General features: G+C 35.0%; 1 protein-coding gene across 1 annotated transcript; it reads left to right on the plus strand.

The window, feature by feature from the left end:
- Positions 1 to 22,975: 22,975 nt before the first annotated feature.
- Positions 22,976 to 24,046, plus strand: LOC137833041 (uncharacterized). The gene has a single exon (XM_068641429.1). It carries the CDS (start codon positions 22,990 to 22,992, stop codon positions 23,896 to 23,898), a length of 909 nt encoding a protein of 302 aa, XP_068497530.1. The 5' UTR covers positions 22,976 to 22,989; the 3' UTR covers positions 23,899 to 24,046.
- Positions 24,047 to 25,447: the final 1,401 nt, after the last annotated feature.

A 25,447-nucleotide genomic window follows, 5' to 3' on the forward strand; every position in this document is an offset into this window, starting at 1 on the left:
TTGGATACAAACATGCCCTAAGGGAAAGGAGCAAACTGCATATAGAGGATTAGACCCCCACTCAAAAGGAATCTCTAGAATCAACATTGTCAAACTCGTAAGTCGAAGGCAAATTGTGAAGGATTTGAAAACTTGCAACTCGACTATATATAACATAATTAAAAATATATTCATAACTCATGAAATGGTCAAAATACATAACATAATTTAAAATAGATTCATAATTCATAAAATTGTCCAAATATATAACATAACTAAATGGTCCAAATACATAAAATAATTAAAAGTAGATTTAAGATAATGTTTAATACAAATAAACTATTCAAGAAAATCATTCATATTAATCATAGGATAATCATCTCCCTCCCTCAAAAGATCTTCATTTTCATTATCATCATCAATTGGAGGAACCTCCAAATCATTAATGGATGGAGCAGTTGTTGCTCCTCTACTAGCATCATCTTCTCTAACTTCAAGTAATATGTCTTCATCTAAACCATGTAATGTTTCATTTTCCTCCACAGTCCATTTATCATTAGAAGAAAGATCATCAATAATATAGTATTTTGTTTTTCTAACATCTTTCTTCTTCATCAATCTTGAATTAGTCATCACAAACATCATATCATTCATGGTCATTTGGTGTAAACGATTTCTTTTCTTAGTGCGGACCTAAATAATTATAAAACTAGTTAACACATCATATGATCATCTAAAAAATAATTATAAAATCACTTTCAATAGTTTAAATTCTTACCCTTTCAAAAGCACTCCAGTTACGCTCACAGCTAGATGAACTACAAGTTAAACTCAATACTCTAATTGCAAATCTTTGTAGTTTTGGATGATCATCACCATATGATTCCCACCATTGTGATGGAGTTTTGATCTTGAGTGCAAGTTGAGCTATTCCAGTACCATACAATTCAGACTTGGTCTTGAAACTCTCAAATTGAAGATGAATTTTACTTATCACATCAAGGTCTCTCAACAACCTCCCAAACATTCATGCATTCCACGTTTCACCTCATAATCAACTTTAAAGTTAGGGTGATAGTGTAACATGGGATTAAGATCATAGCCTACAATATGCAACGAATTATGCAATTGGTTGTCCCATCTTTGATCAATGATTTTCCAAAGGGGAGTGAAGCTAAATAAGATAGAAATAAATCAATTAATCTCCAAAACAATATATATATATATATATATATATATAATCTAGAAATCAAATATAGGTAAATTACCTTTTACTAACTCCATTGAAGAGACTTTATATCTTCTCTTTTGCAATATCAATCTCTTCATGAATAAATCACATGACTGGTTTCTCATCTGAATCAACCATGTGCAACACTTTAATAAGGGAAAAAGCACCCCTCAAGCAATTTAAAATGTTTTTTCAAAATCCCTTGTCCAATATCAAATTTTCCACTAACCCTTCATCTTTAGTTTTAAAAAATTGACTGGATTGCCACTTCGAGGACGTGAACTTCTTAATAAGTGATCATTTATTCTCATTCAAGCATCCTAAAGTCAGATAAGACCAATTCTTGAGTAAATAGGAGGCTTGAGGCACAACCCTAGACATCAGTGATTGGGAGCAAAACACCATTGAGTAAATTTTAATCCAATTGGGATAATAGGAGGTGTTAGAAACCCTAAAGGAGGCAGCCGTCAAGGAGAAACATTCAGAATCTTCTTTTCTTGACCTCCCTGCTTGTAACAACTATCATGTGTGGCTAATTTTACCTTTTGGGAATGAGAGTAATCCGTTCAAACTCTTATGTATTAAGTGCTATCTAAACATAATATTTTGTTCTTGATTGATGATTGGTATTATCATTTTGTTAGTAATGCTTGTTCGCCTTGATGTCGAAATTTAGATTTGACTGGAAAATACTTCTACGTTTTTGACTCAAATGATAATGCTTAACATATTTGATGCTAAGAATAGATTTGAAATGTTAATTGTTATCAACGTTTGATCTTACTAATAAGTTGTTTTTATAAATATGCGAGGAATCGATATTTATGAAGCATCTTAATAATTTTATATGTGAGGAATCCATATAAATGATTTTTATACGGGCATCAATATCAATCAAATGACACAATATTGTCATCCTAATCAAAATACAAAAGAGTGAGAATGATGAACCCCAATCCCTATTTTTCCAATTGAAGCAACAAACTCTTTGACTTGTTTTCTTATTAATCATTGTCATCATAACAAATCTCAACAAACTTTTATTATTCTATTTTATATTCAGTGAATCTTTTACTTGATTATTCAACTGTTCCTTGTGGGTTCGATATCCGTCCTTAGGGACAAATTATTACTTCTGACAATGCGGTGCACTTGCCGTAGAAAAGTCATCAGTTAGAAAGCCTCAAAACTGTCCTTACAAAAAGTGTAGGATATGTCCTACCTCTCCTAAAAAACCTCCCAAAAATTAGAATTCACGCCATTTTAGTTACATGCATTGATAATGTGGATAAGATATAAGTCTTATGTTAATCGAGCAATTAATAGATGTTATGCATATTACATGTTCTGCTCCGTCCACCTTCACTATAGTTTTTATATTCTTGCATTTTTCTAGGATAGTCTTGTTGTGTTATTGGCTAGTATCTTTTAAAACTTGATAAATAAAGTTATATTGATTCTTGCAAAAACACCAGTAAGATCTATTGTGTTGGCATTCCAGCCTCTACCCTTGATTGTTGTATGTTTCTTCCATGTTGTATGGTTCTTCCATAAATCTGCAAAAAATATATATATATATTGTCCGCACACCCTTCATAACCTTTGTAAGTGTCGTCATCTAATCCTAGAATTGGCTCATCAACATAGTTGTAAATGCAACAAGATTTTTCTTACACAATGGAACAGCTCCAACAGGTCCATCATATACAATCCTAACAGGTTCTTATAATGTAATTCTTAAACCTCCATTCAAGCATTCATGATGTAGCCCTAGCACAATCCCCTTCCAAAGTGCTGAAAGACCTTCTTCCTTGGAAATGGTTGCAACGGTTCCAAGTGTACCCCTATATTTAGGTAAGGTCACTGCATCACCAACACCAACATATTTTTGAAGTTGAAGCCTAACTTTGCATTATTTGAAGGAACAATACACACCTACACTACAAGAAAATCATGAAATAGAAAATAATTTTAGAGACAAAAAATAATTAGTTGTTATAGTGACTAAATCAGAGACCATTTTAGGGAGTAAATAAATTTTTGGTTTCTAAATTAGTTTCTATAATTGTTAAATGGTTTCTAATTGGTATCTAATTAGCAACCAAGGTTTTTTCTACCAAATTTAGAATCTAAATAATTGGTAGTTAAAACCTGAGTAGCTAGTTAGATACCAATTTAGAAACTATTTAACAATAATAGAAACTAATTTAGAAACCATTTTTTTTTAGTTTCTAAAATGGTCTTTAATTTAGCTATTGCAACTAATTATTTTGGTTTCTAAAAATTGGTTTCTATTTGATGATTTTCTTGTAGTGCTATGACTATGGTTCAACTTGTTCAATTTGATTTGGCTTCTTTTGCCACCCGCTTATGAGTTTCAAAAAACTATTCTAGACTATAGCGTTTATGAGGTAAAACAATTGGTTTTGAATTCTCCAGTATTTTCTTCTTGGCAATGTCCCCTGTGTTGTTCTCCAACTCATTGTACTTCATCATTCCTACCTTTGAAATGGTGAATCCCAACAACATAAAACACAACATACCTTTGTGCAACATCTGTTCAGTCTGATAACAGGGAAACTTTTTATTTTAAGGATTAGTATAAGATAATTAAGCGAGTGAACCTATCCTACCCCACAATCACTTCTTATGGGCTATAGTATTTCTATTAAGTCCTTTATGAGTGAGTAGGTTATAGTCATCTTTGCTCAGTCTATATTTTATGTTATGCAAAACTCTTACAAAGTTTTTAGATACATAATTGGACATTGACACCAATCTGAATATGAGATGTTCATGGTTCTATGCATATGTTTAAACCACAACTAGACTTTTTGTTCTAAGACACCATTTCTGGTAGGGGAAATTTGTTCTAAGATTTTTGTTTGTTATCTAGAACAAAACATTCATTTAAGCTAGACAAAAAATCTCCTCCACATCTACCTTTTCCTTCTTGGAGATAATATTATTTCTTTGCTTTCATATGTTCCAAATTACTAGTACCTAAACACATTTCCAAATCCTATGTTCTTTTCTACTCAATCCGTTGTTGAAAACATTGTTTAGCAGACCAGTATTGTACAAAGCTAAAATTTGCCCACTTATTACACATATTTCAGACTCTATTTGTAATCCTACACTTAATGATATGATTCCACTAGGTAGATATGAATGATTCTTGACATTCTTAGGAATCATCTTGAGTTGGATATGAGATAGGCACTTTATGATAGAATTGGATCAAGGTTCTATGCTCAAGAACTCACCAAGACTAGTACCAAAACCCAAACTCATATGGAAGTTCCATGTATTGTCAAATTGAACTGAACAAATTGAATGAAAAGGAAAAAGCACCGAACAAAATGCATAAGAATAGAAATGCACCGAACAATTAAGCTAGAAATGAAGAAGAAACAATGAGGAACAACAAATAGAAAAAGGAACCGAAGCAAAACAACAAGAACACTAGAAAACCGAACTGAAAAGCAAAGGAAACAAGCTAAGACATGAACATAAAAAGAGAAGGAAGGAAGGAAAAGAGAAAACTCATGAAGATGGAGGATTGGTTGGATGATCACGCCACTTAGAGGATGGAGACTCCAAGATGAATGTGCTATGCCGCCACTTGAGGTAACCAAAGAACTCTCAAGATAAGACTAAGTGAGGAAGGCACAGAGCTCTCCAATTCTCTCTCAAATTGAGTAGAGTTTCATTAATACAAATTTCCAATCTGAAAAATACAAAGGCAGCACCTTAATTTATAGCCTAGAGGTGCTGAAATGCAAAGCTAATTAAATTCAAAATTCCCCCCAAATTACATGAAAGTGGCGCCAAGCATGAGGAAGGTGTGACTTCCTCTCTCACTTTGGCACCTCCCTATTACTTCTACACCTCTCTACTAAACGCACCCCCCCTAAGACTCCTAAACTAAAGACCTAAAGATGATTTGACAAAAGAGGTTTCTTATGTTTCCCTCTAAGCACCTTCAAACAAAGAAATTACAAAAAGAGAAAACAAACGTCCATTAGCTCCTAAAGCCCTGAACACGCTCCTTGTAAGCCTTTGAGGTGGGCTTTGAACTCCATGATCGTCCTCCATTTGAGCCTCAACCTCTTCTTGCTCTTGATGATTGGCCTCCATGTCCACTTGAGCTTGATCTCCATCATACTCCCCGAGTTGGAGAGAATTCGACCACGAATTCTGGAGACCTACAGAAAAAGGAGTTAGATCACTGATATTAAAAGTATGACTACCTAAGAATGTATCAGGCATATCTAACTCATAAGCATTGTCATTAATCCTCTTTAGGACTTGGAAAGGTCCATCCCCACGAGGCATTAGTTTTGACTTCCTTTGAGTAGGAAAACGATCATTCCTCAAATGAAGCCAAACCCAATCACCTTCCTCAAACAACAATGCTTTTCTCCTTTTATTGGCAAGTTCAACATACTTGCCAACCTTCTTCTCAATTCTCTTCTTGATGTCTTTATGCAAAGTTTTCACAAAAGAAGCCTTTTCATCCCCATCTTTGCACAAGACATCTCCAAGAATGGGAATAGGAAGAAGATCAAGAGGTGTTAAGGGGTTAAACCCATAGACAACCTCAAAAGGAGAATGTGAGGTGGTAGAATTTACTACACGGTTATATGCAAACTCAACATGGGGTAGTAAATTCTCCCACACTCTAGGATTCCCCGAAATGAAACATCTCAATAGTTGTCCCAAAGTTCGATTCACCACTTCGGTTTGACCATCAGTTTGTGGGTGGCAAGTGGTAGAAAATAAAAGTTTAGTTCCAAGCTTGCCCCATAAGGTCTTCCAAAAGTGACTTAAGAACTTGGGATCTCTATCGGACACTATAGATCTAGGGATCCCATGCTAGCGAACCACTTCTTGAAAGAAGAGGTTTGCAATATGACATGCATCATCCACTTTGTGGCAAGGAATAAAGTGAGCCATCTTTGAAAAACGATCCACTACTACAAAAATGGAGTCCTTTCCCTTTGATGTCTTGGGTAATCCTAAGATGAAATCCATAGATATGTCAACCCAAGGCATTGAAGGGACAGGAAGAGGAGTATATAAACCATGGGGATGCATCTTAGATTTAGCTTTGCGACAAGCTATGCATTTATCACACAAACTATGAACATGTTTATGCATATGAGGCGATAAGAAATGTTCATGCAACACATCCAAAGTTTTAGCAACCCCAAAGTGACCCATTAAACCCCCCTCATGGGCTTCTCTAACAAGAGATAATCTAATAGAGCTTTGAGGCACACAAAGACGTTTTCCTTTAAAAAGAAAGCCATCTTGTATAAAAAAATCTTTGTGTCCTCCTTTAAGACACTCTTGATAGATGAGAGAAAAGTCAAGGTCATCATGATAAAGTTCCTTAATGTGATCAAAGCCAAGATATTGAGAACTTAAAAGATTTAGCAAAGTATATCTTATAGAAAGTGCATCCGCCACAATGTTTACTTTGCCTTGCTTATGTTTGATCACATAAGGAAATTGCTCAATGAATTCCACCCACTTAGCATGCCTCTTGTTAAGCTTGTTTTGGCTTTTCAAATACTTAAGAGATTCATGATCACTATGTATCACAAACATTTTGGGAAAAAGATAGTGTTGCCAAGTAAACAAAGCCCTAACAAGTGCATATAATTCTTTATCATAAGTGGAATAATTGAGATGACTTCCCTTCAATTTCCCACTAAAATAAGCTATGGGGTGGCCCTCTTGTAGGAGGATAGCCCCAATGCCTATACTTGAAGCATCACACTCAATCTCAAATGTTTTAGTGAAATTAGGAAGGGCTAAGATCGGAGCATTAGTCAATTTTTCTTTTAAAGTCTCAAAAGCTTTTTGTTGTGCTTCTCCCCATTGAAAAACCACATCCTTTTTCACTATATCATTGAGAGGTGCAGCAATGGTACCAAAGTTTGGTACAAATCTTCTATAGAAAGAAGCAAGTCCATGGAAACTTCAGACTTCATTCAAAGTTTTCGGTGTAGGCCAATTTTGAATGGCCATCACCTTTGTTTTGTCCACATGGACCCCTTTGCTACTCACAACAAACCCTAGGAATTCTATATGATCAAGAGCAAACATACATTTAGCAAGATTAGCATACAAATGTTCCTTCCTAAGGGTTTCTAAAACTTGCCTAACATGCAACCTATGGTCATTCAAAGATAAGCTATAAATGAGAATATCATCAAAGTAAACAACAACAAACTTACCAATGAAAGGTCTAAGAACATGATGCATGAGGCGCATGAAGGTACTTGGTGCATTAGTTAAACCAAAGGGCATAACTAACCACTCATACAAACCAAAGTTGGTCTTAAAAGCCGTCTTCCATTCATCACCCGGTTTGATACGAATTTGATTGTAGCCGCTTTTAAGATCAATCTTTGAAAAGATTTTTGAACCATGCAATTCATCCAACAAATCATCAAGCCTAGGTATGGGATGCCTATACTTAATTGTAATGTTATTGATGGCCCTACAATCCGAACACATTCGCCATGTGCCATCTTTTTAGGCACTAAGATGATAGGCATAGCACAAGGACTCATGCTATCTTGAACCCACCCTTTCTCAATCAAAGCCTCAACTTGTTGGCGAATTTCCTTGGTTTCACTTGGATTGGTCCTATAGGCTGGGCGATTTGGTAAGGAAGAGGTATCAAATCAATTTGGTGCTCAATCCCTCTCAAAGGTGGAAGTCCTTTTGGAGGATCTTGAAACACATCTTGAAACTCTTCTACCAAATTTTCCAAACAACGAGGACTATCAACAAGTGGTTCTAGCTTAAGAGTTCTAGGGATGGCTAAGAAAAGAGGATGGTGAGCCACTATTTCCCTTTGAAGCTCATGCCTAGACACAAGAAGTGTAGGCTTAGAACTCTTATCTTTTTTATCTTTTTCACTCTCCCTCTTTTTTTTCATGATGATTTGGTCCTCATGGACTTCTCTAGGAGAGAGAGATTTTAAAGTAACCTTGTGACCATGGAAATCAAAAGAAAGTTTGTTGGAAAAGCCATCATGAAAAACTTTTCTATCAAATTGCCAAGGCCTTCCCAAAAGAACATGTGTAGCTTCCATGGGCACAACATCACATAATACCTCATCTTTGTATTTTCCAATAGAGAAAGGGATGAGGACTTGTTTATTCACAACAATTTCTCCTACTTCACTAAGCCATTGCAATTTGTAGGGTTTTGTATGAGAGATAGTAGACAATCCAAGTTTATCTACTACTCTTGTACTAGCCACATTAGCACAACTACCCCCATTCACTATCAAAGAACAAATGTTGTTTTGAATAAGACATCTTGTATGGAAATATTTTCCCTTTGACTTTCATCAAAAGGTTGTGAAACTTGTCCAAGAAGTCTTCTCACAACTAACAAATCTCCTTCAAGTGGACTCTCACTCTCATTCTCACTAGACGCCCTAGAAGGTGAAGAATGCCTAGGTGAATCCGAATCATGCTCACTCATGACAATGCCATTATGCACAAACATATTCCTTTTAGCAGGACAATTAGCCGCAATGTGGCCATAACCCATACACTTAAAGCATTTCTTACTAGACGATTTAATTGGGGATTTAGGCCTAGAAGTAGATGGCTTAGGTTCCTTGGGTTTGAAAGAAAAATCTTTAGAAGGAAATTTTGAAAAAGACTTTTTGTTCCTCCAAAAATTGTTGTAGTAATCATCATTGGGAATATTTTTGAAAGAATTTTTCTTAGCAAGTTAGGCTTCCACCTTCATTGCAAGATGAACTAAAGAACCCAATGATGAATACTCTTGTAACTCAACAACATCTTGAATATCCTTCCTTAGACCACTCATAAACCTAGCAATCATAGCTTCCTCACTTTCTTCTAATTCAACTTTAAGCAAAAGCGTTTCTAACTCTTTGTAATATTCATCCACATTTAGCGTGCCTTGTTGAAACCGTTGGAGTCTCAACATGAGGTCTTTCCTAAAATGTGGGGGCACAAACCTAGCGCGCATTTGATCCTTTAAAGAGTTCCAAGAGTCCACGGGAGGACCCTTGTGATAGATAATGTCCTTTACAACACCATGCCACCATTTCATGGCATAATCACTAAACTCTAGGGTGGCTAGCTTAAGCTTGTGCTCATCTTGGATCTCATGGATCTCAAATATTTGTTCACACTTAGCCTCCCAATCTAAATACACAATAGGATCACTAGAGCCATTAAAACAAGGAAGCTTGACCGAAGGTAGCCTAGCCTTTGTATCTTGGTAGTATCCAACTCCACGGTGATGTCTCTCCCCTTGGTTGTGATGTCTATGTCCATGGAATTGAGGTGGAGTTTTCCTTCTCCTATGGTCCTCCTCACGGCCAAAGTCATTTGAAGAACCTCTTGATGAAGGTCTATGTGAATGATGCCCACCATTGATAGAGTGAGATGGCCTAGCTTGTTGCACCTCCATCTTTTGCAATTATTCTTCCAAGCGCCGAATGGTGCGTTGAGCTTCATGCAATTCACCAAGGATTGAAGCTTTGGAAGGAGTGTGCTGCTTGTAAGATTCACCACTTGAATAGCCAGCCATTTGCAAATGAAAACAGCAAACACAAAAAAACAGCAAAAAAGTTAAGAAACAAAGTTAGCAAAAAAATTAATTTGGCAACCAAATTGCCGAAGTGAAACTGGCCTGAAAATCACTCTCAAAGAAATAATGTCCCTGCACCAAGCTGATCTTGAGGCCTTAGGAATCCTCAAATGAAAGATGTCAAAGCAAGGCACACCAATCTCAAAGCCAACCACAACAAAACCAAAGAAGCAATAAAGACAAACAAGAAAAGGTATAAGCAATAAAAGGCTATAACAAAAGGAATACTAGATGTATGACAAACTCAAAGAGTAATGAATAAAAGACAAGCAAGAAAATAAGGAACTCAATGAAAGATTAGGCACACAAAAGAAAACTTAAAGAAAAGCACTAGAGTGGATGAAGAAAACAAAAACAGAACTACTGGAAAATATTTCTATGCAAACTGTGCTTGATGTTCACTGATTTAACTGGAATGATATAAAGCGAACTGGATTATGAAATTTTAACCACAAAAACTTCAAGATTTTAGCTCAAAAATGGCACTGGAATCACTTAAAAACAGTAAGCCAATTAATTGAGATAAAGTTTTCAAAAATCGCTGCCAGATTACCGTATTTTTTTCGGCAGAATTGTACACTTTTTGTATTTTATTTATCATTTTTTGTGTACTTTGAATTTTTTAGTACTTCTTTTTTCTACACTTTTCTAACACTTTGAAGAACAAAAATCCATAATTTCAGAATTTTCCAGTGAGTAAATCAATTGCAATAAGGAAAAACAGTAAGCACGTTTTCAGAAAACAGAGGAATCCTAGCAGAAATGAAAAACAGAATTAAGAACTAGCAAAGACATGATGGAAAATGATGTATAGGAATTTGTATAGGTCTAAAATACAAGTATGAACTCAATTCTAAAACAGAAAATGCACAAAGGATCAAATATCACACTCAGAAAATTACATGACACCAAAGCAAGAAACAAAAAAAATTCAAATAAAAGTACTACAAGAAGTGATGACAATTATGGAAAAACATGACTAAGACAGAACTTGTATGGATTCAAAAAGGAAAATACACAAACATATGACATGCACAATTAAGAAAACAGCAAGAAAACTCAAAATAAGCCTAAAAACAGAAATGTAAACGGTAAGAATGAAAGAGCTCTTGAATTAAAGTGCAACACAACTCAAAAATTAAACAAGAACACACCTAAACTCTAGATACAACATGATATGATTCCACTAGGTAGATATGAATGATTCTTGACATTCTTAGGAATCATCTTGAGTTGGATATGAGATAGGCACTTTATGATAGAATTGGATCAAGGTTCTATGCTCAAGAACTCACCAAGACTAGTACCAAAACCCAAACTCATATGGAAGTTCCATGTATTGTCAAATTGAACCGAACAAATTGAATAAAAAGGCAAAAGCACCGAACAAAATGCATAAGAACAGAAATGCACCGAACAATTAAGCTAGAAATGAAGAAGAAACAATGAGGAACAACAAATAGAAAAAGGAACCGAAGCAAAACAACAAGAACACTAGAAAACCGAACTGAAAAGCAAAGGAAACAAGCTAAGACATGAACATAAAAAGAGAAGGAAGGAAGGAGAAGAGAAAGCTCATGAAGATGGAGGATTGGTTGGATGATCACGCCACTTAGAGGATGGAGACTCCAAGATGAGTGAGCTATGCCGCCACTTGAGGTAACCAAAGAACTCTCAAGATAAGACTAAGTGAGGAAGGCACAAAGCTCTCCAATTCTCTCTCAAATTGAGTAGAGTTTCATTAATACAAATTTCCAATCTGAAAAATACAAAGGCAGCACCTTAATTTATAGCCTAGAGGTGCTGAAATGCAAAGCTAATTAAATTCAAAATTTCCCCCAAATTACATGAAAGTGGCGCCAAGCATGAGGAAGGTGTGACTTCCTCTCTCACTTTGGCACCTCCCTATTACTTCTACACCTCTCTACTAAACGCACACCCCCTAAGACTCCTAAACTAAAGACCTAAAGATGCTTTGACAAAAGAGGTTTCTTATGTTTCCCTCTAAGCACCTTCAAACAAAGAAATTACAAAAAGAGAAAACAAACGTCCATTAGCTCCTAAAGCCCTGAACATGCTCCTTGTAAGCCTTTGAGGTGGGCTTTGAACTCCATGAGCATCCTCCATTTGAGCCTTAACCTCTTCTTGCTCTTGATGATTGGCCTCCATGTCCACTTGAGCTTGATCTCCATCACTTAAAGACTAAATGGTTTGTTATTTCCACATTTGTTTAACACATGACACAACCTACTTCCAGTCTCTACCCTTCTATTTTGTAGGTTATGTCTTACATATTTCATAAACTCCCTAACATGTGTCTTTTAGCCATTATTTTTAAATGTGTGGATCTAGTAATTTGCACATTAATTTATAATAGTTGTGGGAGTATTTTTTGGAATACCACTACCTAAATTTTGCATAAAGTTTAAGGAAATTCCTACATTTTTTCATTGTAATTCTAGTTTATTCAAGCTTAAAGAAAAAAAATGTAAATAAAATAGAGATGAAATTGTATTTTGAAAATATTATAAGTAAATTTAAAATATTTTATTTTCATTTATTATAAAAGTTTATCTCTCTTAAGTTCTAAATTCTCTATATTTTGTCTAAGATTATGCCTTAATCGACTTTTCTTTTCACAATCTTATTGTATTGTATAGAAGATGACACATGTTAGATTCATGTATTTATGATCTTAATTTGGGTACATGAACTAGAAGTTATTTAGAAATTTATTTGCCTTTTGGAAGTCCCATGGTTTTAGAAGTTAAGTAAAAACATGCTACCTTTAGAGAAAGAAAGTCCATCTAAACTTTTGGTTGAATGGATTTAGAAAGGATGTTGATAACCTTATTTTATAACATTGATGATGATTGACATTGTATAGTGGTTTGAATTTTGGAATTTGGAATTGTTTTGGTTGACTTTGGTTGAATTGAATGTTGTACATATAAACATAACTTCCTATAATCATATTGGCAATTTTCCTCAGCGCATAGATGGTGCATAAATCAATAAAACAACATGTAAATAACATAGGACTAGGCAAGCATAAATCATCAAAACCTAGAAATGATATTGATTCCCTGGGCATCTACCTGGTGAACCTGAAGGGGGTACCCTTGATACAACACAGAGAAGGTACCCAGACAAGCCCCTCGACGCAGAGTTGACACATAGGGCCTGAACGCAACTTGGAAAAACAAAAGACTACCACAAGCATAATTTCATCAAACAAATAGATTTGATACCACATCCTTACACATCTTCCTGACCAAGAACAAGGGGTAACCATGATACATAAGCAAAATCAAGTAGTGACAAAGCATAACCTTCCTAAACATAGATGACAAACCTCAATCTACTAGAAAAAGTACCCAATGAATGCAACAAGGAATTACTTATCAACTTTCAAACATTTTATAGGACTAAAACACCATTTAGGATAAAAGAAAGATGTATTTGGGTATTTGTGCCACTTTAAAGATTTCCATCGCATCCACACTTGGACCTCTGAAAATCTCATTGTTTTTGCGACTCATATTCCCCATATTACAACAAAACACATGTATCTCCAAATTTGGTTTCATTTTTTCCTCAAGACATTGGTACCAAACTAATTAAAGTGTTGGTTTAGCCTATTGTGATGCGCAAAAGACCTACCCACCCACTTATCACATAGTTGCCACACGGTGGCATCCACCTTACAATTAAAAAAAAATTACTTACGTTCTCGAAATGCATCTTACATAAGAAATAAAGCCCTTCACCTATCTTAATGCCTCTAGATCGTAATTTATCACAAGTAGTAATTAATGATTACACGCCATGTAAAAGTGGGCAAGAGGTAGAGCTTTTGATTTTCAGAAATCTACAAAAGAGAACTCTTAATCAAGGGAGCTTTGTGAAAGTAGCTTTGAATAAGAAAATTTAGTTGTATAAGATTTAGAATTGTTGTCCTTCCAAAACCACTCGTCATTCCCTTGATTATTCATTATTACTCTCTCTAGTTAATTCATGAATAATTACACCATCTCATGCTCCCATTCAAACCACTCTCTTATCCAGAATACCTTCTGAGGTTGGGGCCTAGAGAGAGGATTCGTCTTCTTCCTTTCTGTCGGTCGGTCGTATTGCTCTTCAACCTCCTTCCTTGCTCATTCCTCACATTTCCTTCCTAGCCTCGACTCTCGGTCATCTAGTGATTTCCAACTTGGGGGGTACCTGCAGAAGGCACTCTGATGCTCAAGTCAGCAAAAGGGTTCGACACTCGGTTGTCAAAGTACTATAGATAATGGCGTCCCTCATTGGAATGTGTGCTATTTATATTACCTTAGTGGAGTTTCCTTATTGGGTTAAATTGGTAAATTGGACCACGATTAGGGTTACATTACCTAGTTCCTAATCATGGGTTAACTTCGTTGACCTTACTTGAGTGTAATTGGACTTGAGCCATCGGTCGGCCCAATGGGCGTGGATCTCATGTCGGTCGGCCTAGTGATGGGACCGAGACATGACATTGGTCGTACAACCCTTACCAGTACACCTTCCATTGCCAATGGTTATCACACTGAGTTCCAAATTTGTCTATTGTCCCATCTTTACTTACCGAGTTTGAGTATACTCTAGGGGGTCTATCTTTTAGTGAGCCATCATCTAACCACCAATTTATCTAAAACCTTGTTTTATTCCCATTTCCAATTTTCCAGCCTTTATTCTTATCAAACCAGTTATTTGAGTCTCCCCCATAAATCTTCCTAATATCTCTCCACCATCATGAGTCTTGACTTGAAATATGTGGTTCATCAAGCCCTTTCCAAGAGCCATATTTGGATTCAAAATTTGTTTCCATAAGTCTTGTTCCCTTCCCTAGTCTCCACTTCCATTTTCCTAATAAAGTCATGTTAAACAATTTTAGGTCTTTTATTTCTAAGCCACCCTCAGATTTTGGTTTGCACATATTATCCCATTTTACCCAATCAATTTTCCTCGTTTCATATCCCTAACCTCATAAGAAATCCCTTTTTATCCTCCTAATCTCTTTGTCCACATCAACTGATATTTTAAATAAGGACAAATAATAGAGAGATATAGTTGAAATTACAGATTTAATGAGTGTGACTCTTCCAACAAAGGAAATATGTTTTCCTTTCCATAGAGCAAGCCTCTTTTTGACCTTGTTAACCGTATCTTTCCAATAGGATTGTGATCTATGGTTAGCCCCCACTGATACCCCTAAATATTTAAACGGTACTTCCATAGTGCTACAATTTAGTATATCAGAAAACCTATCCACAACCTTATTGTCAATACCTATACATTCTATTTTATTCTTATTGAAGTTTACCTTAAGGTCAGACACTAATCAAAGCATCTCAGTGCATATTTGATAGCCATAATATTTTTTACATTTGCCTTACAGAATAAAATGGTATCGTTTGTAAATTATAGCATACTAACATTGACTTGATTTCGTCCCACCCTAATGCCTTCATATAGACCTTTTCTCTCAGCCTCCTTAAGTACATCTAGTAGCCCCTCAGCCACTAAAATAAAGAGAAAAGGTGCAAGTGAATCACCCTAAACCTTTAGTTGGTACATATCGTTAGATTGGACTTCCATTTACAAGGATAAATATAAACGATGATTCTAAGCAACCCCTAATCAATTTTATCCATTTGACACAAAAACCCATTCTATGGAGCAGATAGAGGAGAAATTTCCAATTAACTGAATCATAGGCTTTTACAAAATCAACTTTGACAATAATGCACTTTCCTTTCCTCATCCTCACTTCATCTATTACTTCATTTGCCACCTATGATGTCTAGGATTCCCCTACCCTATATAAATGCATATTGTTTTTTATCTATAAATTTGTGCATAACTTTCTGCAACCGTTTTGATAGTACTAAAGCTTCTAACCTTTGTGGATTTGCTACTTTGGATATGAGAGTGGTGAAAGAAGCATTACACCCTTTTGACCATCTCCTCATTTTATGGAACCCAAATATGACCATCAACAAATAATTTTTAATAAGGTTCTATAATTATTTTTTAAAAAAAGTTAAAATTAAAGTCATTTGGAACTAAAATTGTATTGCTATCACATTCTTATATAGCTTCCTTGAGAAATCTCTAATCAAAAATACATTTTCTTTCCTGTTAATTTGTGAGAAAGACTTGTTAGCTAGTCTCATTTTCAGCCTATGTAGATCTAAAATCCTACCTTTTATAAAATTTCAAGACTTCCTCTTTCACCCTACTCGGTTCCTCGCTCCATTCTTCACTCACATAGGTGCCTTTCAAAGTATTCTTATTTAATCTCCACTTAACAAATATATAGAAATACTGTGTGTTCAGATCTCTCGCATGCAGCCACTTAGCTCTGGACTTCTATTTTTCTAGCATTTCAATTTTGAAGATAATACTTTTCAGTTTAGCAAATAAAGTCTTTCTTTGAAGCTCTTCATGTTCATAAAAAGCCGCTGGTTTGTCTTTAATGTCAAAGTCTCTAATTTTAAGCACTAAATCATCCCTATTTGTATCTAGTATACCAAAAACTTCTTTATTTCATTCTTAAGTGATTTCAGCTTTTCTTTTATAACCCATATTTTATTTCCTTGTAACACAAGCTTATCCCAACAGATGTTTTCAAACTGCCTAAAACCCCTATCCGTGTGCCATACATTCAAGTACCTAAAGGGTAGAGTCTCAATGCACCTTGGACTGTTTCACAACCAGGACAAAATGGTCAGAGATATTATCCACTTTGGTCTCTTGAATACATGCCATTTCGATTTCTCATTTGTGATGAGCTGACTTTTGATTTCTCATTTGTGATTTGCAGGTTTGCTCTCTGAAGCATTATGCTAGGGTTAGGGTTGGTCCTCGTGCACTTATGAGGGACATGTGGGTTGCTTCGGTTTGGGGAAGATGATGACCAAAGTGCACATGCGTCCTTTTCTTTTCTTTTTTGCGCTCCTCTCCCTTCCTGTTTCGTCCCACTTGGTGGCTCGGCCTCTGAGCTTTCCTTCTGAAACTGTTCCTCACACCGTTTACCGCTTCCAAAGATGGGGGAAGATATGTGGATTGACAACAATATCTAAATGGGCTTCATCTAACAAAGATGTCCCCCCTTCATATTGGGCTACACTCCCCTACTGCCTCAACTCCAGGCCCCATTGTCCTTCAAACTTTGGCTCATTCTTCCCACACCATATTAATTCAGATTTGCACCCAATACATTGACCTAAAATGTCCATTTTGTTCTAAATAATTTAAAATTTTTTGCCTTCTATATATTCATGTATATTTATATCCGTAAGTCAAATTAAAAAATTCTGGATATACAAATTTGAAACTAATATGTCACTTCTGGCTTTCACCAACCGAAAGTTTATCTGGACAACATAAATTACCTTTCGGATGTCAAGATCCGTAAACAAACATAAATGAGTTTCGGATTTATCCTCAACACTATTTACAACACATCATTTTGAATATGAAAATCCAAAACTTAAAACTCATTTCCAAATATGAAACTTAAATGAAATATGAAAATAATCTTTTGGATATCAAAATAAGAATGTATAAAAATTATTTCTAGATATTAACATCCGTAAACTAATGTGTGGAAAGGAGAGAATTGAATTTTAAAATTTTCGTTTGTTTCAAAGTCAAAATTTATTGGGTGCAGTTTTAACCAATGAGACACTCACGTGTTGAACAACTTTGACTTTTCTACCCCCTCCTCCTTCCAACGTCTCATTCCATTGTAGGTCTGACACCACCTTCTCCATCATTGTGCCTCTGGATGACAGTAGAATTTACGCAGTCACCAGTGTACGACCTTCCTCACATGACAAAGTGCGACGCTGCTTTAGGTGCACCAACTTGTGTGATTTTGTTTTTCGCAATTCCTAATTTATCAGAATGGTAACTCTCTTTTAATAAACATTAATTATTTATAAAAAAAATTCCTTTCATTTTTTATATAAAGTGAATGTGTGAAGAATAGAAAATAAGCAAATAAAAATAATAACATAAAGAGTAAATGAGATAATAGATATGTATGAGATTAAAAATCATAGTGAAAAGTTAGAGGGACATTATAGTCCATTTTTGTTGAATGACATTGAATGTTATTTTCACATAATAGAATGAGAGGAACAATATTATAATCTTACTTTTATAATAAAAACATTCCTAAATTAGGTTCCATAAATTTTTATTTCTCAAATGGAGAAGGTAAAAATTTTCAATATCATTATTTTAATTTATCTGCTTATTGTTTTTTCAAGTGTCCATTTTATATCTAAATTAAAAAGGAAGAATTCATTCTGATTTTGCTGGGTAAATTTCCTATCTAACACCATTTACACTTTTATTTTCCTAACTAGCACCCTTTTGATTTTATTTCCCTATCTAGCACTCTTTTGTTTTTATTTCCCTATCTAGCACCCTTTTATTTTTTATTTCCCTATCTAGCACCATTTCAAAAATAAATTAAAAAATAATAAATTAATTTTTTTTGGTAATTTTAATTTTGAATGCATTAAAAAATAAATATTTTTAATGTTTAAAATAGTTAGAAATATAATTAATGAATAAAGAAATGTGTTTTTACAAAATAAAAATAAAAAAGTAATAAATTTAAAATGTTTAGTTTAAAAATTATTTTTTTAAGAATGAATAAAATAAAAAATTAAACTCTACAACAACATAAAAGTTGAATATATAAACATAAATTAGTATTTATTTTTATTATTATTGATGATGTAATTATGTTAATTTCAAGTAAAAAATACAGGACATAATTATAAAAAAACAAAGTTAAATAAGGACTCATATGGACATAAAAGAACAACATGATCGGAAAAAAAATGTTCATATTGTCAAACACCAAGACACACATAAAGAATATGTCCCGACATTACTGGATTGTGCACTTCTCGTCATTAATTATGTTTCATTTTGCACAAACTATTTAATGTACCATTGAAGAAAATATTAAATGAATTATCATCTTTCATTTATTTTCATTTTTATGATTAACATATATTTATTTAGTATAGCCTTATATCTCTTATACTTATCTTATTTTAAGCATTAAGTGTAATATTTGCATTAGTTTCTTTTTAGGATTTTGCATTTAAGATAGACACTTCAATATTACTTGTGTATCCAATATTAATTAGTACTAATTGACTTTGTTTTTTTTTGGTAATTAATCGAATATTTTTTATGTTGTTGGGGTTTAATTTTTTATTTTCTTCATTCTTAAAAAAAAATAATTTTAAACTAAACATTTTAATTTTTTTTATTTTATTTTATAAAAACTCATTTCTTTATTCATTAATTATATTTCTAACTATTTTAAACATTAAAATATTTATTTTTTAATGCATTCAAAATTAAAATTATCAAAAAATAAATAAATTATTATTTATTTATTTATTTTTGAAATGGTGCTAGATAGGGAAATAAAAAATAAAAGGGTGCTAGATAGCAAAATAAAAACAAAAGAGTGCTAGATAGGGAAATAAAAACAAAAGGGTGCTAGTTAGGAAAATAAAAGTCTAAATGGTGCTAGATAGAGAATTTACCCGATTTTGCCCCAAAGAGAGTGATGTATTATGCCATAGTCATTTACCGTTTCACATTTTGATTGACATTGACGAAGATCTTCCCCAACCGACGATTGAGACCACGGTTCGTCCTCTTCAATAAAAACTTGATAGATTTTTCCGTTGATAATTTTTTTTTTATCGGCAATAACAAATAAATAAATTAGAACCACTTCAGGGGTGGTTCAACCCTTATACACATTACACAAAACCAATTCCAGTTGCATACCACCAAAACCAACAAAACAAACCCTGTCCTTATATAAACTAAAAAAAAAACTTTAGTAAACTAACCTCATACACTCCATTGGTTCCAAACACCAATCAGAATAGGAGAAGGAAACTGACCGGGAATTTGTAGACACCCAGGACCACACCTTTACTTGTACCAATGCAAACACTTCAAATACATCCGCCACTCCTCCTTTGAAAATTAAGCGATTCCTGTGACTCCAAATTTCACTAACCACCCTTACCCAGATTGTGTTCCAAACTACCAGACCCGTCTCAGAAGAAAAGCTCAGCCTAAACTGATCAAAGTTCAGCTTCGGCTCAATGTGAGACACAAACAGAATCCCAAGCCATCTGTAGCATAAACACCAAACTCGCCAAGCAAAACTGCATCCAAAGAACAAGTGACTACCAGACTCTTCCTCTTTCCCGCAAAATACGCACCACAAACTTTCTAACTGGACCCCTCTTCTACTAAGATTAACCCTAGTAACAAGCTTGTTTTCCAACACCCTCCAAGCCAAAAGCCCTGCTGAAGGAATTGCCTTGGACCCCCATAACTTACAGAAAACCGGCGAAGAAACCACCTCATTATCCTTCCTAATAAGGTTATACGCAAAGCTGACTGTAAAAAATTGGAGACCCCCAACCTTCCAAATCCATTTATCAACCTCACATGGGGCAACCTCAACCCAAAGCAGGAGCTAGCTCAACTGATCCGCCATCGGATTCTCCCATTCGAAAAACGACCTCCTCTAATCGAGCTGCCAAACCCATCTTCCGTTAGTCTAAGACCCCACCTCCTGCAAATTTGAGTCTTTGTTAGAGCTGATGGAGAAAAGTCTAGGATATACACTCTTCAGCGCCTCCCCCTTCAACCATTAGTCTAAGACCCCACCTCCTGCAAATTTGAGTCTTTGTTAGAGCTGATGGAGAAAAGTCTAGGATATACACTCTTCAGCGCCTCCCCCTTCAACCATCTATCCTTCCAGAAAAAGATATCCTTCCCATCGCCTACTTTCCACTCAAAATTGTCTTCGAAACTTCTCCCCCAACCCTCTGAAGACCAAACTTCCTTCAGATCTTTCCACCAAAGAGAGCAATTTCTACCTTTACCTTCCTCTCCCAAACCTCTCCAACCGCCGTACTTAGAAAAAAGGACTTCCTTCCAAAGGCCTACCTCAACCGAACCCAATCTCCAAATCCACTTCCCCACATAAAGCCAAGTTGAACTGCTTTGGATGTATGATTCCAAGCCCCCGAACTCACGAGGCTTACAAACCAAGTTCCAGGAAGCCCAAGCAATCTTCCTTCCGTCTGCCCCCCATCCGTTGATCATTACTACATAGACGTGCGCATCCAATTTAGTGTTTTTTTTTTGTCAATCTCTATAAGGTTGGAAAAAGTTACTAGAACACTTGCAAAGCAATCCCAGCCCCTGAACCGCACAGCACCTTACCCATAACCTTCTATGTGCAGTGCTCTCTACATTATTCCAAGGAGATATAGATTCAAAGAAACCTTCCAGCCATTCTTTATTTTTGTTAATAGTCTCTTCAATATTTTGTTCCCTTTCTGCCGTAAGAAGCATCACGCTGTCACCCATATACCGAATAGTCAAAACCTGTCCAGAACCGCACACATTCAGCTGCATAAAAACCAGATTCTGCCACAAAAACCACTCCATGTGCTGTTAAATAAGCTTGAGTAATGCGCAAGCTTTTATGCCACTGAGATGAATGTCTTGTGTATAATGCCAGCACCCTCCACCTTGACTTGAATCTGCTAGCCCCTCCATCCTTCAGAAGACCTCTCTTTGTATCTATCCCCTTCGCTACGTGAGAATATACGACAAAGAACTTTTCTTCCTCCAGATCTTGGTGACTTGTTCATTATTGATGCAAATAGCTGAAAATGAGAGAGCTCAACAACAACAACAATCATATATGATGCAAGAAATATAATTTGTGCCTACTGAATGATAACATCTTATTTCACCAAGCGATGTCAGATTGCTCAAAATAAGAGTCATATTGATTCTTTCTAAATTAGAAGTTGATTATTAAAAAATGAAAGATCAATTTTGTGTGATCTAAAACTCTTATCTTTCAAAAGATCAAAGGATACTAGATATATTGTTCAAGCAAAATGAGGAATAATTTTGAAGGAAGGTATTCAAGAAAATAATAGCTTACTCAAACCAAATTCCTCAAAATATATGGTTACCGTATAAAACTATATGTTACAATTATATATATATATATATATATTATTACATTTATTGACTTCTATAATAACTTTCTTCAAAAATCATATTAACAATTATTTGTAATTGGTTCACAATCGTTATATTCACAGTTCACAATCATCAAATTTTTACAATTTACAATTTCCTTCTAGTTAGAACTTTGTATCTCTACCTTTGTAGGGAAAGGAGGACCCATGTAACACAATTTGGTGATGCGTCGATGTCTGCTGGTCTACTGAGTAACTTCAAGCTTCTTTCTTTTACAGTTGAACTCAGGCGGTTAAGGCACTTGCGATTACACTTCGATGCCCGTATTAGTATTTTTGGGGTGTTCTTTCATAGTAAAAAAAATGTACCTTACAACTTTGTGGAGGTTTTATTTATAATGCTAGTTATAGGTTTTGTTCATGATAGGCTGAATATCAGTTATTAACTGATACATTGTGATCCCTGATTAATAGGAAAGTGTGTTGTTTAAGGAGTATCTATAACATCTTTCAGTTAATTAGTATTTGACTGATTGCGGAGATGTTTTCCCACATAATTCAGATACGGTTACAACACATTAAATGCTTTTATAACTGTGGTAATTCTTATTTAATGCGCAATTTGAAGTGTTTTTTGACTCGATCAGTTAGTTGCTGTGTCCAAGACAAACTCGTTCGGTACCGACTAATACAGTATCCATGTTTATGTATAAAAGAATATTTATCCACATATGTGAGTTTCTTAAGTACATTTTCATACCTTGAAGTATTAGTATTATTTTCTCACTCAAATATATAATCGCAACACAAAAAATGCATTTCAATTCAATTTTAGAAAGTATACAAATTATTTTTTCATACAGCGACAACAACACTAAAGTTAAAATATGCGTGGACTTATACAAACTTTTCAAACCACAACTACCATGTTAACCTTAATACATATTATAAAAATAAGTATTTTTAACTTTATATTACACCCCATATACGCAAAGTTGCAAATGCATGATCTCATTGCTTAAATTAATGGAGGAAGATAAACCCTCCCTCCTCCAACCCCTCATACCCCATTATTCCACTCTCTCCTCTTCCCATTCACTCCATCAGCAACATCATCACAATCTCAAACACTTATCCTCAGACACTAACAACAACAACATCTTCATCCGAATCCTCTTAATTCTCTTACTTGCCCTAATCTCCATATGGGCCAACTACGAAGCATCCAAAACCTTTAACATTTCCATAGTAAACGACGCCAAAGATTCCCTCGCGGGACGTCGTTTCGCTCTCTTCTATGTCTCCAACGACAAAGCCACTCGCATTATCCTCAACACAAGTTCCTACGTGGAACACTTCCTTTACCCTAATAATAATATTTACCGTAAGAAAAACATAGATAGCGTCACACTTCGCCTACCTCGCCGGAATCTCAATGCCACCGTCGCTGTCTACGCCGCCGGGAGCCGCCACCACGGTGGTGGAAAAAGTTCCAACAGTTATGTCATTGAGATTACTCCTATGTTACTCGAAGACAAAGGGTATGATAGAATGGCTATAGTGGGTGCAATTCTACGTGGCATGGCTAGGGTTTGGCTGTGGGACGGGGCCCCACAAGGGCTTCTTGATGGCATGGTGGAGTACGTGGCAGATACGGCCGGGTTCCGCCGTGAGATGGTGGCGGACGGCGGGAGCATGCCGGAATGTGAGGGTGGTGGTTGGGGTCGGTGGTGGGAGGGTAAGGACCCTACTCATGTGGCACGTGTGTTGCATTATTGTGAGAAGTATAAGAGGGGTTTCATCAAACGGTTGAATGAAGTAGTGAGGGACACGTGGCGTGATCATGTGGTGGATGAGGTGTTAGGTATGCCAATTATTGAGGTTTGCCGTTTGTATAATAATAATGCTTCTTGGGTTGGTTCCATCTCCATGTGATTTCAAGCTTTTTTAAGTGGTATTATTATGTGGCACGTGTTCTTTTATTATTATTATTATTATTATTTCTTGTTAATATATTTAAAGAAAAAAATGTATTATTTCATACTAAATCATTCATGAATGATAAATTTGTTGATTTTTATTATCCCCGTCATTATTATTATTGCTAATTATTACTAAATCATCATAAATACTAAAGTCTTATGTTTATTATTGAAATTGACATTCAACTAAATATTGGGGTTTCTGCGTGGGCCACAGTTGACGCACATGAATTTGCAAGAATGATAATCACATGGAATGGATATGATTGATAACATGTGCAATTCACAACTCACTTCTTTAAAATCATGAGAGCTGTGTGAAATTTGAAGTTTATATGCCACAAAATAAAGCAAATGCTTTGGCTTTTTATTTACTAGACAAATACAAGTTTCTTCTTTAAAAAAATTATTACTCGTGTAAGTAATGAAACTTTCAGTATCTCGAAAAATTCATTTTAGTTTCAACAAAAATAGATCTATAAAAAAGAAGTCAATAATAAGGATGAAATCTATTCAAATTGGACACAAAAATAAATGTCAAATATTATGTTCACAATAAAAATCTTTAACTCACACTAAAAATTATTAAAATAATAATAATAATAATAAGTTAGCATCTAAAATGGGGTCACAACGTAGATGCAATGAAAAAATTAAGTGACAAAATAATATTGAATCTAGAATGAGGACAAAAAGTGGATGCAAGTTAAAAATTATTAAAATAATAACAAATTAGCATCTAGAATGAGGATACAAAGTAGATGCAATGAAAAAAATTAAGTGACACAATAATATTCTATTACATTTAGTGTAGGTCTAGCGACACTAATATTTGTTTCCAAGTAGTGTCCCCAATGACGACAATTTACTCACATTTGCTTTCTCACGTAGTGTCTCAAACAGTGACGCTAAATTTAATTATTGTTAGAGATCCCACATCGACTAGAGATAAGCACATTTCATAGTATATAAATGGGTGCAAACGTCACATTATAAGTTGGTTTTATGAGGTTGAGTTAGGCTTAAAATCCACTTTTTAATATGGTATCAGAGTCATTTTGAGTTTATCCTAGTAATTGTTTGTTGGGCTTATCAGGCCAACTACTATTGGTCCGTTATCAAATTACCCATAATATATAGTCCAACGCACGAGTTGGTAGTCTTGGAGTGAGGGAGATGTGTTTTATGAGGTTGAGTTAGGCTTAAAGTTTACTTCTTAATAATTATTTAATTTTATATCCATTTTAGTGTTCCCTAAACCTACGCTATAGTACAATAATATATTTTTCTTTTATGTAGGTTTAGCGAACACTACCTTCTAAATTTGTGTCCCATTGGAGGTCGTCTCTAATGCATAGCCACCAAAAGATTAGCTTCCATTTCTATTGAGATGTTAAGCCCACACTAACCCCATGTAGTGTCTCTCTTTTGCTCTTTGTGTCGCTCTTTTAGGGGTTCTACCATAATTGTTTCTTGTAGTGTCTATTAATATGTATAATATT

The sequence above is a fragment of the Phaseolus vulgaris genome, chromosome 6 (assembly GCF_000499845.2).
Source record: "Phaseolus vulgaris cultivar G19833 chromosome 6, P. vulgaris v2.0, whole genome shotgun sequence".
In the NCBI taxonomy this organism is placed as follows: domain Eukaryota; kingdom Viridiplantae; phylum Streptophyta; class Magnoliopsida; order Fabales; family Fabaceae; genus Phaseolus; species Phaseolus vulgaris.

Excerpts from the sequence above, each read along its gene's own strand:
- LOC137833041 (XM_068641429.1), top strand. The coding sequence starts at position 22,990 with ATGGAGGAAGATAAACCCTCCCTCCTCCAACCCCTCATACCCCATTAT.